This window comes from Mastigoproctus giganteus, chromosome 11, assembly GCF_048544385.1.
Source record: "Mastigoproctus giganteus isolate SK-2022 chromosome 11, ASM4854438v1, whole genome shotgun sequence".
Classification (NCBI taxonomy): Eukaryota; Metazoa; Arthropoda; class Arachnida; order Uropygi; family Thelyphonidae; genus Mastigoproctus; species Mastigoproctus giganteus.
The window spans coordinates 142,378,714-142,402,796 of NC_143585.1; the positions used below are offsets into that span (position 1 = coordinate 142,378,714).

General features: G+C 35.3%; 1 protein-coding gene across 1 annotated transcript in view; it reads left to right on the forward strand.

Moving 5' to 3' along the window:
• LOC150078485 (deubiquitinating protein VCPIP1-like) overlaps positions 1 to 24,083 on the forward strand; it is a 326,611-nt gene that overhangs the window by 88,231 nt on the left and 214,297 nt on the right. The window contains exons 6-7 of the mRNA XM_090384583.1: positions 5,104 to 5,313; positions 23,454 to 23,538. Of these exons, the coding sequence (XP_090240709.1) occupies positions 5,104 to 5,313; positions 23,454 to 23,538 (295 nt within the window). The remainder of the gene's footprint in view (positions 1 to 5,103; positions 5,314 to 23,453; positions 23,539 to 24,083) is intronic.

Sequence of the window (24,083 nt, forward strand, 5' to 3'; positions counted from 1 at the left end):
AGATTTTGTGTTTTTAAACTAACAGCATAATCCCCTCCTCCTTTCTATTCTTTCTGTACACATTGTACTCCCTAAATTCCAATTCTGCATTCCTTATATCTGTGTGACCCCATGTCTGATATTATTATTATTATTATTAGCCATATGGTGCAAGGAAGCCTGAGGCTTATGCTGCACCAGCCAAGAAAGAGAAGAATGATGATATTCATCTCTGGACCCCTGGGTGTGTGTGCCAAGCCCATACTCACCAGATGTGAGCCCCTGGGGTTATCTCAACAATATCAGCTTTTGGTGCCTTGCCAGCACTTCAAATTCATCAATTTTTTTACTATACTCCTAGCATTGGTGTGTAAGCAAGTATACACGGACCTGTTTTTACTCTTAATTGGTGTAACACAGCCCATGTATTTACTTGTTTCATGATGACCCCCAGCAGTTCCCGAAAACTCCAGTAACTTGCTTTCTAGAATCACTTCTGCCTCTGCCTGCGGCTACTGTTAATCTATTAGTCTGTGATTTCTTCCCCCCCCCCAAGCTAGCAGTTTTCCAACCCACCTAACGTTGCCTTGATAGCATTAGCAAATATTCTTGCATCCTTTCTATTGAAGTGTAACCCATCCCTGTAGAAGCAATCTTTCCTGTTAACAAGCACAGGTTACGCCGAGAAAAATTCTATGCCGTGAGCCTTGCACAATCTCTCCAGGGCCGAATTGATTGACAAGCCTCTCATCATATACTCCCTCCTATTGTGTCTGGTTAGAATTGCAGACACTTTCAAATTTAACCCTAACTCACAACTTTTTTTCAAAGTTGATCTCTACTTGTTAAGTAAGTTCTCAGCTTTCCTCCACTTAATGTCATTAATGCCAACGTATGCAACAATATCACCTTTTTGTGCACTTATGTGAAAGTGAGTGAGAAGTTTTATTGAAACATCAATAAAACTTCTTTAAATCAAAATTCAATAAAATTTCATCAAAAGCTGATTAAACTTGTTTGGCTTACACCCCTGTGTACCTAATCCTGTTATCCCCACCCCAACCCTTTCTGAAGAAAGAAAATTCACTTTTATAGCACCACTAAAAGAGAGAGAGAGAGAGAGAGAGAGAGAGAGAGAGAGAGAGAGAGAGAGAGAGCATAAAAGTTTCCATACCATTAGATGCATATATGATAAGTTGCCATATACACAGCATGACTGAGTAGCTATTAAAACTTTTGCTTTGAAACCACAGGGGGAAACTTCCTTCTTATGATAATAATGGCCATGAAACAAATTCAGATGAGAATTATAGATGTATATCACAAAATTACAATCACAAAAGTGGTTTTATATTTGCATTATGCTAGCATATGATGTGCATCATATTTCATAATAACAATATGAATGTAGTGTGAAAATTCATGTTCAGATTATATTTTTATATACAGGTAGTTCTCAACTTTACAAGTTAATTCGGTCCTAGCACGCACTCCTAAAGCGGGAATTAAATCCCATAGACATAATGTTAAAATAGGGATTATGTTCTTAACAATGAAATTAGTTAGTAATTAGTTTGTTTAAACAATGATTGATTTATCCAAAGAAATGAAAGCATAGCCTGTAAAATCAAGCAAATTATAATAATATAGAAATTATTTATGACATACAAATGTTAAAGAATGTTTATTTTTCATCATCATCAACTAAATGCACACTCGTCAATCACTTATTATTGGCTCGGCACTCGTTGGTTTGTTGCGCAAGGAGTCATCTTCTTCAAAAATGCTTCAAGAGGGATTTGTTTCTAAGATAATCTTCTATTTGCTTTATAAATTTCAATAGAAGCTTAAGCATTTTTTTTACGGAACGCACAAATTGCAACTAACACGATTTGCGCGGAGTGACAAGTTTACGAAGCTTAAAAAAAAGGAATCAAGAGAAGATTCTGAAATTTTATTTGTTTTTTATATGATTGAAGATTTCAATAAAGGGGAATCACATTTCACCATAATAACACAAAAAAAAAAACCCACACAATTCCAGCTATCAAGAGAAGATTCTGAAAATTTATTTGTTTTTTATATGATTGAAGATTTCAATAAAGGGGAATCACATTTCACCATAATAACACAAAAAAAAAAAAACCCACACAATTCCAGCTATCGGTATTTTCATAAAGCAAGAACTGCCTGTATATTGATTCTGTTTATACATTACATCCATATGCTGCACGTTGAAAGTTTCTCATTGTTTGTGCTTGTGTGTGAATAGAGTGTTTGTTCCCAGATAAATTGATACATAAAATCTACTTTGTGGGAATTTTCATAGTTTAGATCAAAACTGTTATTTTGGTCATTTCATCGAGCCAGGGTTTTTTTTTTTTTTTTAATGAAAATGCCAAACACAAAAAGTGTTTGGAGTTTTCATTAAAAGGCGGAGAAGATCAAAAAGACGACATTCCAAATTACTGTCTTTCACAGGAAATATCAGAACAGAAGTATTCACAAATATCACGTTTGAAGCAAGTATCACAGCAAATAATTAGGACAACTGAGATGAGCAGTGGTAGAAAAGAGAATCTTGTCAGATTAAATGAAAATGAACATGATTGGGGTTGGCACTGTGATTGGAACTAATATTTGTGAAATGAACGAGGAAGTGTTTGGGAGTTTTAGATCTTTTTTGTTGATTTTTTTTTTTTTTTTTAATTAGTATGACTATTCGTGATGTCATCATCATCATCATCAGCCATTTTCAATCCACTGCAGGATGAAGGCCTCTCCAGCAACTTTCCAGTTCCTTCTGTTTTGAGCACTGGCCATCCATTTACTACCCACAAACTCATGAATTTCATCTATCCATTTCCACCTTTGTCTTCCAGGATTTCTTCTAGCTCCTCTTGGGTACCATTCTGTTATTTTCTTAGTCCATCTGTCATCATGTCTTCGAGCTATGTGTCCTGCCCAAGACCATTTTAGTTCTTTAGTTTTGATAAGAATGTCCTTTACTTGAGTTTGCTGCCCAATCCTTGTGTTTCTCTTCTTATCTAACAGTCTGATTCCCAATATAGTTCGTTCCATTCTTCGCTGTGTAGTTCTCAGCTTCTCTTCCATTCTTTTGGTGAGTGCCCAAGTTTCACTTCCATAAGTCATGGTGGGGAGTATACATTGGTTCATTATTTTACGTTTCAGACAAACTGGGATATTGCTCTTCAGTATGCGACTATATTTCCTGAATGCTATCCATCCAAAATTTATTCTTCTCTTGACTTCCAGCCATTTATCATTATTACAGATAATAACTTGTCCCAGATAAGTATATGACTCCACCTTTTCAATTACTGCCTCCTTCAATCATTATTTCCCTTTCTGTGGCATACTTGTTCATCATTACTTTTGTTTTAGCCATATTTATCTTTAGTCCTAAATCCTTACTAACTGTGCATAACTGATTAAGATTTTCCTCTAATTCTTTGGGATCGTGGCTTACGACCACAATGTCATCTGCAAATCATAAATGGTTTAGGTACTCTCCGTTCACATTGACTCCTTTCTGCGACCAGTCTAATCTTCTGAAAGCTTCCACAAGGGCAGCAGTAAACAGCTTTGGAGATATTGTGTCTCCTTGTCGAACTCCTTTCTCGATTTTAAATTTCCTACTGTCTTTGTCTGGTCTAATAAAGGAGGTAGCACTCTCATATATTTTCTTCAAAATCATAATATGTGGGGTATCTATGCCTTGTCTTTCTAGTGCCCGAAACATTGCCTTATGCTGTATGGAGTCAAATGCCTTTTCATAATCCACAAATGCCAGGCATAATGGTGTTTTATGTTCATTTGCTTTCTCCATTAGCTGTGATATTACGTGAAGGTGATCCATAGTTGAGAATCCTGTCCTAAAGCCAGCTTGCACTTTCGGTTGATTCTCATCAAGTATTCTTTCTAATCTGTTAGTAATGACCCTTGTGAACAACTTGTAGATGTAGGATAACAAACTAATTGGTCTATAATTTCCAATTTCTGATTTATCTCCTTTCTTATGCAGCAAAACTTTGATTGCATTTTTCCACTGCTTAGTCGTCACATAATGCACAGAAATGGTTCTGTGGAACCTTTTCGGATGCTTTGTGAAGAGCCTTTCCAGTTCGTGTTATGTCTCTTCCTCCCAATTTTGACAACTCTACAATAACTTCATCCCCCCATGGGGGGCCCCTTTCTGATTCTTCATTTTCTTCAATGCATGTTCTACCTCATCAGGAAGAATATCAGGTATGTCGTATGTGTTGCTACTTTGCAATCTATCTTCCTCACTGCTGGCATCATTCCCTCGCTCCTTGTATAATTCTCTAAAGTAGTCTTCTGCTATTTGAATTATGCCCTCTCTGCTATTTATAAGTACACCATTGCTATTCTTCAGTTTCAGTATCATTTGTCTTTCTATATTACTGCTCATGGCTGCTGATTTAAATCCTTTGTTTTCCCTTACTGCTTGTTCTACTTTTCTTGTGTTAAATCTTATGTCCTCTCTGAGTCTCTTTCTAATGGCTTTGCATAACTCAGTATACTCAATTTTCTCCCTGTCAGTGTTTTTCTTGCTCTTCATTTGTCGTCTTCGGTTCATCATGACAAGTGTTTCTTGACTAATTTTTTCTTCTTTGGATTTCTTTTTCCCTATAGGTTTCTTGTGCTTTATCACTTTCAGAAAGTTGTAATATTCCTTGTCGATGTAGTCAATAGTAAAGGAAATGTGGGTGGAGCATGTTGTATGAAATAATTGTATTTGTAAAAGAATAAGAGAAGTTTACCTCAATATGATACATAGAACACTTCTGTATGATATTCTCCAGCAATTAAAACCCAATAATGGAATTTTTGGATGTGGCATAAAATGCAATAATGGAATTTTCGAATGTGGCGTAAAACGCAATAATGGAATTTTTGGATGTGACGCACAAAAATATTTCCAGCTCTTTGACATAATGTGGTCTCTGAATTTTTATTATTTACATATCTTAATTAAATTGGATATTTTAAAAGAGATAATTATAGCAAAATTTTTCTTCCTTTTTTTTTATCCCCCTTATTTTTTCATTTTCAAATAATCGAAATATGTAATATGTCTAGGTGTTGTTGGAGCACAACCGCAAGTGGTGGTTCATGCTACGAAAAAAGCAGTGCAGGAAGGACGTTTATATCGTTGCTTAACTTGTGATGCTATCTGTGAACAGCATCTGCTTCCAGAATGGTTTAAGCAAGGGGGAGCACTATATAAATTAGCTGTTCAAAGTCATGGGACATTACAAGCTGATAAAGTGTACTCATTTTCTGGTCAAGGTAATTTGCATACATATTTACTTTTTAACCATTTTTTCTTCTTTTTCATGTTTTTTTTAAATAATAAACTTTGTTATGTGTGAAAGACATAATAATAGCAAATTAAATTCTTAATATGGAAATGAATGTAGTAACTCATGTAAATTATCTTAACTAATATTTGTTTAAAAATGAGCTAAGCATAATTTATTTATTCTGTTCATATATCCATATGCTACATGTGAAAGTTGCTCATCATTTGTACTTGTGTATGTATAATTTGTTTGTTCCTGTTAATGAAATTTACTAAGTTATACGAAGACAAGACAAGTTTCTCAGACTAAATTAATTCGAGCACACAATAGCCAATATTTTGGAACCTCTTTGAGGACACTACTAGACAGAGAAAAGAAAGACATTTGGTTGAAATTGTTGAAAACATTGCTACTGTTATAGATGTAACTGTTAGAAATGCAAAGATTTAATAAATTATCCCAGTAATTACGTTGGCAAGGTAAGATATTACTATAATCTGTGTAATATTTTTTAAAACTAAATTTAAACTATCATGTGGAATGCTAGTAAATAAGTTTTTAAAATCAAAAGTGCTAATATGTTTGATGTTATGTTTATTGCCTTTCAAGTATGCTAAAATTGGGCTATTGTTATTAGCATACTTGAAAGGCAATAAACATAACATGAAACATATTAGCACTTTTGATTTTGGCGCCTCCGTAGCCAGGTGGGAAGGAGCAGCAGTGCGTAGCACATGCTTCTTGATTAGACCGGGGTTCGAGCCCGTCACCACCAAATACGGAGGATGCGGAAAGGTCAGGGAATGACCACCGCATATCCCGGAGCAATATGGCCTTAGTTGCTAATGCTCCTAAAAACCAAATAACAACAACAACTTTTGATTTTAAAAAATGATTTACTAGCATTCCACATGATAGTTTAAATTTAGTTTTAAAAAAAAAATATTACACAGATTATAGTAACATCTTACCTTGCCAACGTAATTACTGGGATAATTTATTAAATCTTTGCATTTCTAACAGTTACATCTATAATGGTAGCAATGTTTTCATACAGCATACAGGCATTGCTATGGGGGCAGGTAGCTCTTGCCTAATTGCTAGCCGGTATTTACACCATTTTGAAAATAATTTTAGTAAAGATATTATCATGTATAGATATATTGATGACCTAATAGTGTTTAATTATCCTAACTTTCATGCCGAAGCTACTAAATATTACCCACAGGATTTGGTTCTAGAGGTTACTAACAAGAACAGTACTAATAAAGTTACCTATCTGGATATAGACATACATATAAATAATAATTATTTATATACTAAGGTATATGACAAACGCAGCGAATTCAAGTTTAAATCTATAGACCTAACCAGTTGGTTTACCAATATCTCTATACGTATCCATAAAAACATTATAGTTGCACAATCTATCAGAAGGATAAAAATTTGCAACAATACAAGTGATATTATCGACACTTATCGACCTCAAACAAAAATTAATAGGTAACGGTTTCCTGCATAATTTTATTATGAAGAATATGTATACAGCCATGGCTGTAGCCCTTAAAAAATACCACGATAACATAAGCCTTTTGGAAACAATAGAAGCTGTTAGGCAGTTTTAACTCTTGTTTATTTTTTGGATATATATGTATTGTAATCTTTGTTTTTGGATTTATAATTATCGGAATCTTGGAATTTGGTTTATTACATCGGTATCTGCTACATGTAACGGTTTCTACATAGCCTATGTATATACACGTACCTAGTAGGTACTGCTGTAGTAACATGACATATATAGCTTACACTCATTGAAAAAGTCGTACCTATATGTGTTGCTACAGTAGGAATTAATTGCTTTCCTCTTCTACCACTGAGAACTTAATTGGTCCTGCTTTCACCACGGTAGAGGGCGTTTCCTATCCATTTATCTAGTAATTTCATTTTTGTAACTGCTTGACACATCCGAGGTTGCGCTGTCTTCACCTATGTGTATATATGACATGTGCTTTGACTTACGGTCTTTCTTGTCTACGCTTCAACAGGGTAAGGTAATGTATATTTAACGCTGTATTACCTTTGTGTTTGCACTATGGGTATATACTACTCACTATAACCCTAACATTTTCACTATGAAATTTGCCTATTTGGCAATTAGAATTTTATATTAGGAATTAGCCATTCCAGTATTCCACTATTCGATATATATTACCATCCTTTACCGGCTCTTCTTGCCATACCAGGATCCCTTTCTTATATGGTCGGGAAGTTATGCTCCTGGTAATATCTGATGTACAATCGTATAAACACTTTTCCTTCACTTTTTACTTTTAATTATCTTATTCTTTTTCATACATCATGAACTATTAAAGCAATTCGAGGGGGATTGAGGTACTATTACTTTAACTAGCCTTCTCTCCGTTCTCCTTTTGTTAGCTAATTTAGCTTATTATGTTTAGCAGATTATTTAGTTCTTAGCATTGCTTATTTATTACTTTGTTTCAGCTATCGGTCGGGCTAAATGTCATCCAGCCTGTATTCTGCAAAATTACTATTAATAAGCTACTTAATTTCCATTTTATTATTATTATTAATTCTATTTTATTATATTATACCCATCTTTCGGGTATATATGGACTTCTTTAGGTCATAGTTATACAGGCTGATGACAACAGAAACTGATAGCTCTGCCAGCCATGGGTTAGGTATTTTGTAAGGGTTTAGCCCTTGACAAAGTCCCTTGCAAAGTATCTTATCCCATGGACGGCTAATTATATATAATTTTTATTGAATTTAATATTTATGTTTAACCAATGTTGCCTAGGGTCCAGTTAGTTTATGGATTGCTTCGGGTTTTTTAAACGACAGGACAGCCTCTACATTTTAACATTATTTCATTCCTGCATAACGACGGATGTAATGTTCAATCGCTGATGGCATTAATCCGATTGGTTAATATTATCATATAATATCCCTGTTCAATGCCTTAGTAATTATAACTTCACAGTTCTACGCTTTAGTAATTCGATTCTATATATATATATACATACACACAGGGTAGCCATAATTAAAGTATCCCTATTTAGAGCTCTCTGTAGCTCTAAGTAATAAGCGGAATGGCACCAAAACTATTCAAGGCATAGGGAGAAGGATCCAGTGAAAAAAAAAAATTAGTTCCAAAATCTGCTGATGGGGGATAATATGGCACTTTACAAGAGGAACAACATGACAAAATACAAATAAATAACTAAGACAAATCTTAATGAAATTATAAATTTTTATTTGTGCTCTTTGCAAAAAAAATACAAAAAAACTGAACTAAACTAACAGAGGAAATGGTTTCACAGCTTCAAATTCACTCACAGTTTACTCTCAGTGGTCGATGATGTCGGAGTTGGTTTTCAATGTGATTACCATTTTTCTGGACCAGAAATTATATTTGATGCACAGTGTGCTCGACTGCAGAATGCAACATCTCTGGAGTAACATTCTGCACATGCTGTGTTACGTTGTCCTTTAAGACAGCCAGGTTAGGGACACTTCCTAGATAGACCTTGATTGGCCTTCAGGTGACCCCACAGCCAAAAATCACATGATGTAAGGTCAGGTGAACGTGGTGGCCATGCAGTGGGAAACAAACGACTAATAACTTTTTCTGCAGTAAAGTGATGCCGGAAAAGCTGCTGTACTGGTTATGCAATATGAGGAGGAACTCCATCTTGCATAAAAATTGTCTCATCCTCTTTGCTGCAGTTGAGGAATAATGAAACTGCTCAGTAAGATATCTTTGTGCTGTAACAGAACAGGTGGCTGCTCCTGCTGGGTGTAATTAATCGAAAAAGTATGGCCCTAGGATGAAGTCACACCACACCAGATGGTGATTTTCGGCAAGTTCAATGGGATTTGCTGAATAGCATGTGGTGCTTCTGAAGCCAGTATTCGGCAGTTTTGAGTATTGACAGTCCCATCAAGATAAAAATGAGCCTCATCTCCCCAAAGAATGTTCCATGGCCAGGTATTGTCCACTTCCGTTCGGGCCAAAAATTTTAGAGCAAATGCCATTTGTTTTTCTGGATCATCTCTTTGCAGTTGCTGCTGGTGACTGATCTTGTATGCATAATAGTTGATTAGATTCTGAATGATTTTCCACACAGTGGAATATGGGACATCCAGTTGCCTCGCTACTCCCCGTGCGCTGCTACTAGTTGCAGCAGCTGTATCCATGGATGAGTCGACAATAGCCGTTGCAACTTCCTCTGCTACCTGAGGTGAAACAGGCTTCCTTCCTCTTCCAGGCTTAACAACAAAGGACATAGTTTCCTCAAATTTGTTAATCATCCTTCTAACTGCTGCAGCTGATAAAGGACCTTGACGTAAGTTCTTACAGCATCTAAATTCACACAGAGCGGCTGCTGCATTGCATCCATTAACGTAGAAGGAATTTGCAATTAAAGCACGATCAGGCAGAGTGAGATGCATTGTTAACAGTAAACTTACAGAATACACCTGCGATGTTCATGTTGTGCCTTTATAGCTCTCTGCTACTGGGAAAATTAAATTAACTCAGATTTATGCAAATTTTCTGCGCTCTTAGGTGTCTTATTTTTTAGTTTGGATTTAAAACTTTAGTGCAATTCAGTTTCTTTGTTTTTTTGTAAAGAGCACAAATAAAAATTTGTAATTTCATTAAGTAATTTCATGAAATTAATTCATGTAATTTCATAATTTGTCTTAGTTATTTATTTGTTGGTACATTCTCTTTCTTGATGATTCCTTTCTACTTCTGACTCTCTCTCTCTCTCTCTCTCTCTCTCTCTCTCTCTCTCTCTCTCTCTCTCTCAGGGTAACTCAGGAATTTTTTTGGCTGGTGCAGCATAAGCCTCAGGCTTCCTTGCATCATATGGCTAATAATAATAATGTCCTTCCTCTTGTACAGTGCCATATTATCCTCTATCAGCAGATTTTGGAACTTTTTTTTTTTCTTTTTTGGATCCTTCTCCCCCATGTTTTGAATAGTTTTCTTACTACTTTTGGTGGCATTCTGCTTATTACTTAGAGCTACAGAGAGCTCTGAATAGGGATACTTTAATTATGGCCACCCTGTGTGTATATATATATATATATCCAATTTATATAAGTTAACGTAATGCAAGTACCTCATCATTTGAAAATTGATGTAACCATTATCCAACCGTACCTCCAGCTTACATGAAAAATATGCAAAGTTACATAAAAATATATCAAATATTAGATAAATAACATAAAAAGCCCAACCTGGGAACCCATTTTGCAGGAGACTTTGTCGAGGGCTAAACCCCTACAAAATAAAAACCCAAGTTAGACTGAGCCATCGGTTTCAAGTTATACAAAAGAAAAACTAGTTTGAAGACCTGGGAGAAGAAATAATGTAGGGGTTTAGCCCTCGACAAAGTCTCCTGCAAAATGGGTTCCCAGGTTGGGCTTTTTATGTTATTTATCTAATATTTGATATATTTTTATGTAACTTTGCATATTTTTCATGTAAGCTGGAGGTACGGTTGGATAATGGTTACATCAATTTTCAAACGATGAGGTACTTGCATTACGTTAACTTATATAAATTGGACATACCTAACGTCCGATGTAATGTTCTATCGTTTGATGGCATTAATCGGTTAGTTCTATATGTAACATTTTGTTTTTATTTTTATATAATAGTAACACTTAATAATTTTTATATATATATATATCTTACAATTTAACACTAGTATATTTGGAAAATATATATATATATATATATATATATATATATATATATATATATATATATCTTACAATTTAACACTAGTATATTTGGAATATATATATATATATATATATATATATATTTTTTTTTTTTTTTTTTTAGGAAAATGCCAAATACTCAAGGTATTATAACCTATATTAGTTACTGCAGTGCATGGGTTGAAGGCTGAATAGACAGAATATACTTGTTGACATTAAACTTATTGTTGTTTCTCATTTATCCCTCCTACTTTTGTTTTTCCAGAAAACAGAAGTAGGAGAGATAAATGCGGAATAATAAATCTGAGAGTTGAGTTGAGTTGAACAGTGAATGGTACTGACAGGTTGTGGCATGTGTTCTGAATGATTTGGAAGAGAGCGGGAGAATTACAGATGCCAATTTAGAACAACCACCCATGGAAGAACCTGAAGACACAAAATGGAGCTGAAACTTAATATTGAATTGAGACAGAATGGAAAGACTTTGTAAGAGATAGGTCATTACTTAACTTGACTGAATTTAGAAGATTCAGAGAGGTTTTGAGGCACCATACCGAATGTGAGAATAATATTTCATGGTGGGATGGAAGTTAATGTAATCCCTAATTGAGATATATGGTCTTGTCTAGAAATCGGAGTGTCATCAAAGGTGAGCATAGGAGAGTGGACCTTTTTTTTGCAAAAATTAAGACTAGGACTGAATTTTTAGAAGGATCGAAGATAACCAAATTTTCTTTGCCAAGTCAGAGAATTTACCTGAGGATTGGAATTTAAAGAATTGGTGTTGGATATTCAGGAAGTTGAGCTGTTTGTATTAGAGATGCTAAAAGAGAGCTGTCACCCACACTGAGTATTCAGAGTGAAAACTGCCTACCCAATTGCAAAACAACAGGAGAAATCCATAAGATGGGAACTTGTTTAGAAGACATTTATGCTGAAGGTGATCAAACACCTTAGAAATGTCAGGAACGAGTGGTCAGTTTCACTAAACTTCTCAGTCTAATTTTTCCAAAGATGAGTAACAGAAACCATTATATCACCGGTTTATTGACATTTGCGGAATTCATATTGGTGATCATTGATCAATTTCAGTCTAATTTAAGCATGGTCAGTTGATGGATTTCTCCATTTCTTTGGAAAGGGTAGAGATAAATGCAGTAAGGTGATAATGGGATGAAGTCTAATTTAAGAGTGGTCAGTTGGTGGATTTCTCCATTTCTTTGGAAAGGGTAGAGATAAATGCAGTAAGGTGATAATGGGATGGAAGAGATTTGTCGCCATTTTTAGAGATTGGCTGATGTGAGCAAATTTCCAAGCAGAAGGGAAAAAACACCATTGGAATAAGAAAGTGACACAGAACAGGACTAACTGAGGCATGCAGGTTTTGGAGGAGAAGTGGAGAAATACCATCATTACCTGGAGCTTTCATGGCATTAAAATTGTTCATAGTACTTTTTTTAACATCCTTCTGTCAGAAAACCACAAGGGTCATTGAGAGGAGTGTACTGGGTTTGGTAGGAGGAGACCTACTAAAATCAGTTAAAATAAATAAATTGCATGAAATATAGGATGCCAGTGAGTCAGCTTTGTCTTTAAACAGGGATGCATTAGAATAATCAAGTTGTAACAGTGGTGGTAGTATTAATGGACAGAAGTTGCATCCAGTAGCTCTGAAGAGTCCAGAATGCTCGACAATTAATTTGAACAAGAAGCAAGTTTTCTAATCTTAACCTGTTTCCATTGGGATCGATTAATAATTCCTTTACAATTGTTTCTAGCTTTAGTGTGGGCATAAAATGAATTTGGAGATTTTGATATAAGCTAAATGTGATATGATACACTCTTATTGACTAGCCTTGGCACATTTATTGGAACACCAAAATTTAGCCAAGGGGCAAGATTTTAGGATCAAATACAGAATAAGGGATTTCATCCCTACAAGAATAATTTCACCAACATGATTTGAGCAATTGTCTATCAAAAAATTTAATATCTTCTGATCATGTCATATCTTTGTAATCCAACAAGGAAAAGAGGAATAGAAAAGTATGCCTTCTTCCTATTTACATTCTTGTAATACTGGAGAACTGAGGGCTGAGAATAACCTTGACAGAGAGAGAGAGACCCTTGAAGAATAGACCATCACTAAGTTGTGATCTGGGCTGCCAAGAAGACCATTAACAGTGATTGTGTAAATTGAAGTGTGATATGAATTTTTCTACTTTAGGCAGATCATTTCCTGATGATCCTAAAGGACAAGATTGGGAAGGGGGGAAATGATTTCATCCATATAAGAATAATTTCATTGACATGATCTGAGCAAGATTAGGATCAGGAGATTTGAAATAGTAATCCAACCAAGGGAATGGAAGTTACACTGATCATTCCACTTTGCATTGTTGGAAGTACAAGTACAAGACATTGAGAGAATGGCCATGTGTGTGTGAGAGAGAGAGTTTCCATTGGAAAAGAGATCATCATCATGTGATTTGAGGCCCAGAAGCTCACTAACATTGCCTGTATACTTTTCTAAGGATAAGATAAAGAATGTTTATGATTTGGCTAGGATTTTCTAGTATTCTGATAGGTAACTGAACAAGATAATGTGAGTTCGTGATTAAGTTCTCAAAAAGCCTCAGCATCTCAACCAGGTAGGTCCATGTAATTAGAAAATTGAAGTCAGCTGTTGTTGTGAACATTACAATCATCAAGGAAAATTCCTCACTGCTAGTAAAGTTAGACTGGAGAAGTCAAGTTTCAAAGAAAGAAAGTCACAATATTTTAAGTGATTAATGGAGTTGGAAGAATGGTAGAGGGTGATGGAATGGGGTAAAGAGTTTTTAAGCCAGAGGAGATCAAAAAGTAGAGATCCCAAATTAGGAAGTATCTGACCAGAGATATCAGAGCCGACATGCACAAGTGCTACCTTTAAAGTAAAAGGAGTGAAAATTAGGGTAACTGAAATGAATAGTGGTTGAGGCAAATGTTAATTACACTACCCTACAAAATTATTTTTTCGCCATACCTCTGGAACGAAAGTTGATTATTCTGAACAAAATTAATGTCCTGATTATGAAAATATCAATCTTTTACTTTTGTCACGTCTACATCAAAAGATATATGCATTTTTTTAAATTCCTTGTTTTTATACAATATCAGCATGCATGGTTGTAATTATTACACACAATGTACGTTATTTAGACATGTTTCGCACTCATTTATTTCCTTTTATACTCCAGATTGCTTTCCAGTTTAAGGAACTAACAGTAATATCCCATCATGTCAGAGTCTCAGCGACCTTGGTATCGTTTTTTCCATTTCAAATGCATCTTGGTGGAAATGTTCTCCTTTTTTTTTTTTTTTTTTTTATGAAAACTCGAAACACAAGAGGTATTAGAATCTATACTACTTAGTACCGTGCTTGGGTTGGAGGTTGAGAAGTCGAAAGAAAATATTTGTTGACATTAGACCCGAACTTCTGTAGACTGTAATTTTCAGGAAGTACATATGAAGGAAGGTTGTTCCAGAAAACCACAGTTGAATAAATAAACGAAGAAGATGAAAAGTTGGTTCTGTGAGTTTGAAGTTGGACAGTAAATGGATGTTGGCTGGTGGTGGAACGCACGTGTTCAGGCTGTTTCGAAAGAGAGAGTGGGAATTATAGAAGCCAATTCAGAAGAACAGTGCTCATGGAAGTATCTGTAGAAAAGGTGTGCAGCAGAAACAGTACGTCTATGAGACAACGAAACTCAGTTAAGAGATGAGTCATTAATTAATCTCTAATTGCCCTCTTCTGAATGGAATCTAGAAGCCTGAGAAAGGGTTTGGGGGCACCGCCCCAGATGTGGGAACAATATTCCACGGTAGAGTGGATTTGCAATTTGTACCGAGTGAACAGCTGTTTGGAAGAAAAGTAACGCTGAGAGCAAAAGAGAAAACCAAGTTTTTTAGATGCAGAGAAAGCAATATTTGTAATGTGCTTGTACCAAGAGAGATTAGAAGTCACGGTAATCCCCAAAAGAGATATATCATTTTGCCAAGAAATCGGAGTGTCACCAAAGAAAAGCACAGAAGCAGAAGAATCCTTTTTGCGAGATATGAGACAACACTGAGTTTTTGAAGGATCGAAATCAACTAAGTTGTCTTTGCCCCACTGGAAAATTACTGGAGATAGGCAAAATTATGGAATTGGTAGCGGATATTCGCGAAGTTGAAGCTGATTGAACAGGGCAAGGTTTCTCAAAATGGAAAGTGGAATGCAATGTGCTATCATCTGCAAAACTATGGATAGGATTTCCAGTCAATGGAAGAAGGTCATTAATATACAAGAGGAAAAGAGAGAGGGAAAGAACTGAACCTTGGGGGATACCAGCATTAGTACAGAAGTTAGAATACAGTGAGCCAGGTACCATCACCCTCAGTAAGCAATCAGAGAGAAAACTGGATAACCAATTACAAAAAACGGTTGGCAGACCATAAGAGGGAAGCTTGTTTAGAAGACCTTTATGCCAAACACAATCGAAAGCCTTTGAGATGTCAAGAGTAACTGCTTGTGTTTCACCGAACTTTTCCATTGAATTTGTCCATAAATGGGTAAAATAAGCCAGAATATCACCAGTGGATTGACACTGACGGAATCCATACTGGTGATCATTGATCAGATGGAAGGTTTCTAGGTAGTTTAAGAGTTGGCGGTTAATTGATTTCTACATTACTTTAGAAAGAATAGAAGTAATTGCAATGGGATGATAATTGGATGGGAGGGATTTTCAGGAAGAAACTGAAAAAAAGGCAGCATAGAGCAGGAGTAAGTTCAGGAGTGTAAGTTTTGAGAAAAAATGGAGAAATACCATTAGGATCTGGAGCTTTCTTAGCATCAAGATTCGTCAAAATGCTTCTGATATCCTTTTGACGGAAGACCACAGGAGGCATTGAATGGAGCGTGTTGGGAATTGTGGGAGATGTTTTACCAAGATCGTTAATACAGGAAGAAAAATGGGATGCTAGCAGGTCAGCTTTATCCTTGGCTGAAGTGACAATACAACCATCTGGTTTTGACAGAGGTGGGAGCAGAGATGGACAAAGGTTGCGGCCAATAGCTTTGATCGACCAATAACTGATAACACTACCCAACATGATTTTGTCAATAGCGAAAATCATGTTGAGTAGTGTTATCAGTTATAACTGAGACTCAATAAAAGTAAGTGTGGTTTCTCAGATTTTAGGTGGAAATGGACAGCATTTATTGGAATCGAGACCCCTTATGTTTGTGAATTGAATGGGCAAGTTTTTGGGAGGTTTAGAACTTTTTGCAGATAAGAATAAGTATAAATTAATTAAATTATTGGATATGGCGGACAAGAATATACCAATTTCTTCATGTAATTGCCTTGGCAATGATTTCCCCACATGCACACACTACTTGAATTGGAGGAAGTACAAGTAAGATGTGCATGTAACGGATATGGAAGAGAGGAAGCCAAAATCCCGAAAGCCGGAAATCCTGACAGTATCTACTATATTGTAAAAATATATGAATGTAATTCTATATATTTATTAGTTTTTAGTAAGGGCAAGAAGCAAGTTTTCTACTCTTAGCCTGTTCAAAATCTAGTTTGGACTGATTAATAACTGCTTTACAATTGTTGCAAGATTTGGTGTAGGCAGAAAATGAAACTGAAGAACTGTAAACAAACTAATTACGATATGCAACATCCTTATCTTGAACAGCCTTGGCACGTTTATTGGAAACCCAACGTTTAGATAAAGGAACAGATTTTAAAGTGGAGTTTGGGATAAAGGATTCCATTCCTGCAAGAATAATTTCACTGACACGATCTGAGCAAACGTTGACATCAGAAGTTTTGAAACAGTAATCTGACCAAGGAAAAGAAGAAAAGAAATCTCGCAGGTCATCTCATTTTGTGTTCTTGTAATGCCAAACAATACGACATTGAGAATAGCCATGAGATAGAGGCTCCATTGGAGAAGAGACAATCACCAAGTTGCAATCTGAGGTGCCTAAAACACCACTCACTACGACCGTGTACTTAGAAGGGTTGTTTGTGAGAAAAAGATCAAGTACGTTGGCTGTATGGTTAGGATTACCTGGTATTCTTGTAGGTAAATGAACAATCCGTGCATGGTCATTAGTAATTGCAAAAGCCTCAGCATCTCGACCAGCTGGGTCGGTGTAACTAGAAAACGGAAGCCAGCTGGAGTTGTGAACATTAAAATCACCAAGGAAAATTGCCTCACTGTTAGGAAAGTTAGACTGAGAAAGTCAAAGAGTTCCAAGTGATTAGTGGAGTTGGGAGAATGGTAGAGACAACAGATGAATTTCACAGAATTAGGTAGGGAGATTTTAAGCCAGGGAAGATCGAAAAGAGGAAATTACCAATTCTATGACAGGGAATATCGTAACGGACATATACACACATACCACCTTTGAGGCGAAAGGAATCACACAGCAAATAATTTGGGCAACTGAGATGAATAGTAGTTGAATCAACCGATAAGTGAGATTCTGTCAAAAAATGTACATGGGGTGTTTGGCAGACTGCAAGTGGAAATGGACATAATTGAGATTAGAATTAAGACCACGTATATTTGTGAAATGAACTAAAAAGTGTTTGCGAGGTTTATATCTTTTTGCAGATAAGCTTACTCTATTAGTTTGACAATTCATGGTGTATTCAATAGTAAGAAAAAGTGGGGACATGCTGTATGAAGTAATGAAATTTTTGGATATGGCATACACATGGTAAGAATATACCTAGATCCTTGACATAATGTGGCTTCGACAATGCCCCCCCCCCCGCGCATACACACTACTCGGACTCCCTCCAGTGACTATCTGGTGGAGTAAAAGGTAACAAGATTATACACTAGCTGATCTGGAAGTCTCCTAAAGAGTTACCAATAGGTTCAGTCCGGTGTACTAACTAGCGGCCGGCCTGTGAATATTGTTTTAGAGCTGTACCCTCAAAATGTAAGGAAAATTGGATCTTGCCATGATGTCCATCATAATCTCAAAAGTCATCAGTCATACTGCATGATGGAAGAGATGGGGAAGATGTTGACCCGAACTTGGCTCTGGAGTGTAAATATAGGTTTGACCACTTCAAGCCTCCAATAAGCAAAGTGGTGGTATTGCACGGGTTGATGAGAGTCTCCTTGTTCATCACTGACATCTGCTAAGTTTTCAGAAAAGAAATCCAGATGGGAATGAAGGAAATGCATTTTCAGTGACATTCAGCAGCTTATGTTCTTGTAACATTTCAGCAAGTTTGTCACCAGTTGCTCATAGTTCTCTTCTTTTCCCTTTCTGAGGAATTCGTGTACCACAGCTTTGAAAGATCTCCATGCAGCCAGTTCAACTACATTCAGGTTTCTCTGAAATTTTTCATCTTTCAGGAGCTATCGTATTTGAGGACCTATGAAAATTCTTTCCTTTAGCTTTGCATGAGATAAATTTGAAAACATTTTAAGTAAATATGCAAATCCTCTGCTTTATTTATCCAGTGCCTTAGTGAAATTCTTAATCAGTCCAAGCTTGATGTGTAAAGGGGGAAGAAAAATCTTTTGTGGATCAACCAATGGAACATACTTTACAGTGCTTTTGTGGGAATATATTAATCTCTCTTGTCCCAGTGTTGTATGACATAGTGTTTGGCTGTTGCACGACTATCCCACAAACACAGAAAACACAGTATTTAGTGAAACTACCTTGCAACCCAACAAGCAGTCCAATCACTTTGAGATTACCATAAATATTCCAACCATATAGCAGCAAGAATCTGGGACGTACTATCGTAAGTTTCTTTCAGGCCAACAGCATGAAGAAGAGGAATTGATGGTAAAGTATTTCCCTTATGAAGTAATACTGCTTTCAAACTTAGCTTTGACGCATCAATGAACAAACGGCATTCCGAGGATGTTGTGATCAGTGTTCATTTCATGCATAAGGCCAACGATGTCTTTGCAGACACGCATAGTGTTTTCCATTGCAAAATATCTTGAAAACTCTTCTTTTTGCTTAGGTTATATTGTGATGTTTGTACCTTTGGGAGTAAGTTCCACTGTTGTAGTCTGGATCCAAGTAATTCAGCCTTCTTTTTGGTTAAGCCCAAGTCTCTGATCAAGTCACTTAATTCTTCTTGTTCAATGTAGTGTGGGTGCCTTTTCTTTTTCTGGCTCGTAGTCCAAATCATGTGAAGTACATGGTTCTGCGACATCTGTTAAAATAATTTCTTCTGTATCTTCATCACTACTTCCAATACCTCAAGATTTTGGTGGCATAGGTACTGGCAGTTCTTTACCATGTGGCACTGGCCTAATTGCTGATGGGATATTTGGATATTTTATGCAGTGCTTGCTCTTTTAAAAAATACCTTTTATTTTTATCATGCAGAAATAGCAGTCATTAAAATGATTCTTGGGCTTGCGCCACACCATAGGGATGGCAAAAGGTAATGCTCTCAGCTTGCTATATAACCACATCGTTAAGTTCGTTGTACAACTAATACAACACATATGTGGGCCCCAATTTTTTTCTTGGTCACTGATCTTGCAACCGAAGTACAATGAATATGCAACTTTTGTGACATTGTATATTTTCTTCCTCTGAGTTTTTGGGGTTAAGTGTCCTCAAACATAGAAGTTGTCTGGGTGATTGATGCAAGTTCTGTGCATTGTCTTCTTCATTTTAACAATGCATTAACCTAAAAACAGTAAAAGCAATTGGTAAATTTGAACAGAAGGTGAATTCTTGTAGCGTAGTTTATCATACATTATATATTGAACAGTTGAATGGTGTAATAAAATTAATAAAAATACTGATTTGTCTGGAAATGTGCATCAAAATCAAAATATACTATATTGCAAGAACAGTAATGATGTACTTGCTTAACTTTTAGCCCAAGTGAAATAAACTTGGGCTAAAAACAAACAAAACAAAAATACAAACAAAACCAATCAACAAAATCAAAATCAATAAACAAAATCAATCAAAAGTTAATAAGTTTAAAAATTTTATTTCAAACAGTAATGATATCTTTGCACAGAATCCAGTTATCTATCTATGTTTTAAAACTGAGACATGGTAGGAAATTTTAATCATTGATTTTAAATTCTATACTTAAAACATGACCAGAAACAACCAGTGATTTGCTGGAGCAAAAATTATGTTGGGTAGTGTTATCAGTTATAATTGAGACTCAGGAAAAGTAAGTGTGGTTTGTCAGATTGTAGGTGGAAATGGACAGCATTTATTGGAATCGAGACCGCTTATGTTTGTGAATTGAATGGGCAAGTTTTTGGGAGGTTTAGAACATTTTTGCAGATAATTTTGTTCTGTTAGTTTGGTTATTTGTGATGTATTCAGGATGAGAATAAGTATAAATCAATTAAATTATTGGATATGGTGGACAAGAATATACCAGTTTCTTCACGTAACATAGCCTTGGCAATGATGCATTGATATATATCAATGCATATCAATAACATAAAATAAGCAATACAAATGTACAATTAAAATGTTAATTATAGGCGATAAGATACATTGAAAGGGACGTTTTTTTCCAACGTAATTTTAATGCATTCTAATTGTCTTTACATCGCTTGCCATAACCAGGATCCCTTACTATAAGGGTCGGGAATTTACGCTCCCGGTTGTATCCTAAGTTAATTTAAGATTTAACTTTTTCTATTCTGTTTTAACTTTCCCTTTTTATCCCTATTTTTCATACCTCATGAACTATTAGAGTATTCGAGGGGGATTGAGGTACTATATCTATACTTTTATTTTTTCCTTTCACCTTAGTTAGCACAAGTTTCTACTGTTAATTGGCAATCGCTTAGACTGCATATATTATAAACCACACACAAGCCTAAAAATAGATGTATCTCCTTCTCTAATTTAAATTTTGACTATCCATCGGGCTAACAGTCATCTTGCCAGCTTACTGCTAAATTGGATTATATATTATTTATGGCTCTCTATCTCATTAATGTTACTATCTGGCTATTTTTACCATCATCGGACGTTATGCTGGATGATGACTACAGAAACGGATAGCTAGTTAATTATGGTTGATACATTGAAAGGGTTAGCCCTTGAAAAAGTCCCTTTCAACGTATCTTATCGCCTATAATTAACATTTTAATTGTACATTTGTATTGCTTATTTTATGTTATTGATATGCAAGATTTTCCTTGCTTTATTTTTGGCATATATATTTTTTTCCAGGTTATGTTGGGCACCCGCATAGGTTTTTGGTTTTTCTTGAGAAGCTATCTTACTAGCTTTCATTTCATGTTATACATTATAATTTACCACCATTAACTTAACTCAAATAATATACAGACGGATATAATGTTTAATCATTTTTTGATGGCATTAATCGGATCTGTGACGAATTAATATTATATATTAGAAATAATATTACAAAATAGATATAAATTAACTATCCTATTTACTTTTTACGTATTTGGATATATATATATATATATATATATATATATTTTATTTTATTTTTTTCCAAATTAGTGCAAGTCTGGAAAACTTGCAATAATTTGTTTACACATTTATTTATTTTATTATTTTGTTTCTGTATCTGTGCTACAAGTTCATGTGAGAAGATTTGTTTGGTACCAAATCATGCAATAGTTGAGCTATAGCTTCATTTGATGTGTTTTTCTCTGTGATGTATTTGATTCTGGACTAAATACTAAGTGACCAATTATCTAAGCCTCCATAGCCAGGTGGGAAGGAGCAGCAGTGCGTAGCACACGCTTCTTGATTAGACCGGGGTTCGAGCCCGTCACCACCAAATACGGAAGATGTGGAAAGGTCAGGGAATGACCACCGCATTTTCCGGAGCAATATGGCCTTAGTTGCTAATGCTCCTAAAAAAAAAAAAAAAACCAAAACCAATTATTTAATTTTAACCAGAAACTTTTTTCTGTAGTAGATAAATGTAAAGCTTTTGGGAAGCTAAGCTTTCCCTTTAGAAAGCTGTTTCCCAAAAGATTCTAGTTCTGTAATATTTTGTTGCTACTGCATTCAATATGTTTATCTTATTTTGCCATCTTTACTAGCCAGAATTTTAAAGAACATTTGTTTATGTTATATGTAGCAATTTTAGGTAATCAGGATAGAGTTTGAGGTCAACAATATGATACTACTGTTCTGCACATTTACTTTTTCTTTTTTTTTTTTTTTTAAATTTCGAATGAAATCTTATAGAAATGCATTAAATACAAAACTTGTTAGTTACCATTTCTACTACGAGATTGGTCACAATATAGTTATATTTAATTTTTAAACGAAAGCTTCCCTTTGTAAACATGTCAAGCTCTGTGTTTTATTTTATTTTATTATTATTTTTTAAATTTATTGTGTATTCCAACATATCGGTTGACACATTGAAGCATTAAAAATCGTCTAAAAGGTCAACTTATACAGTGGATATAAAATGCCAATTATGAATTTATAGCACTTGCATAGGGTTAGAAAGACCTGATTTAATAGCAGTATATAGAAATTTTTTTATATATTTATTTTTAGAAGAATGTACATTGTGTTTATCTTGTTCATCTTCTTCATCAGATATAAAAATTAGTGGAATTCATTGAAATTGACCATCCCTAAAGTTTACTTTGCAGTTCTTGAAAAGTAAACTTTGGGATTGTCAATTTCTTATCGCAAGTAGACACTAACATATGAGGCATTGTGTACAGAGAACCCTGTTTGCAATGCATTACTAAACAAGAAACAAGAAATGGTTCCGTTACACAATGTGCCTGCCATGTGCACATGTAACATCAATAAGAACAGTGTTACAACATCACTTATGCCTGTAGGTTTTGTTTCACGACTTTCCTTAAGGCTGTACTGTTTATGCTTTCTTTGCATTTTAATGTGCAATATTATAATATGTCACGAGGTCTGTGTTCTAAAGAGCAGTCATAATTGAATTAAAAAATATACGCATTGATTCTAAATGTAGATTTTACCATAGTACATAACTAGATGAGATTGGAAAGATGGTTCTAAAAGGATAGGGGGAGGGTCAACTAATACAGTGAATATATGATTAAGCACAAATTTTCAAGACAAAAAAAAAAAAAAAATAGGAGTTAGCTTATATGTCAGAATATATGATAATTATTGGTATTTATTTATTCTTTATTAAATTTATATATTTTATTAATGTTCACAGCCAGAAGAGTAGAAATAAATTTCTAGATATGGAGCAGGGCTTCCATGATAATTCATATCACTATAATTTTACTATCACTTACACTTTGGTTATTTGCATATTATTAGCTAAATCAATCCTATTAATGTTTAAATTTCAGGAGTTGTTTGTAGATATGATGCTGTGAAAGGAGAGCTGCTACCTAATTCAAGCATAAATCTTGAAAAGTGCACCTGGTGCCAAGGGTGAGCTTACAATTTTAATATTATATATGTGTGTGTGTGTGTGTGTGTGTGTGTGTGTGTGTGTGTGTGTGTGTGTGTGTGTGTAAGACAGTATACAGGATTGTTCAAAATGATTCATCTTATTTCAAATGTGCATAATTCCGTACCTATCAACCATGCATAAACTTGGCATACACCAAATGAAAAAGGAAATCTACGAGTTTTAGAAGGTCACCATGAGGTGGCTCCACTGTCACTATGGCTCTGCGACAGAAAGTCTGTGAGAAAATGGCAACTGCACAGCAGAAAGCTTTTTGTGTGATTTAATTTTCAGGGTGTGAATCGGTAGTCACAGTGCAGCGTGAGTTTTGTTGACATTACAGAACTGATCCACCGGGTACTCACATCCGTTGGTGGTATCAGCAGCTTGAGGAAACAGGATGTTTGTGTAAAGGCAAGAGCACAGGATGACCGTGCGGGTCTGAGGATAATGTGAAAAGAATCAGAGAGAGTTTGGTACATAGCCCGAGAAAGTCAACAAACCATGCCAGTCGAGAACTGGGAAT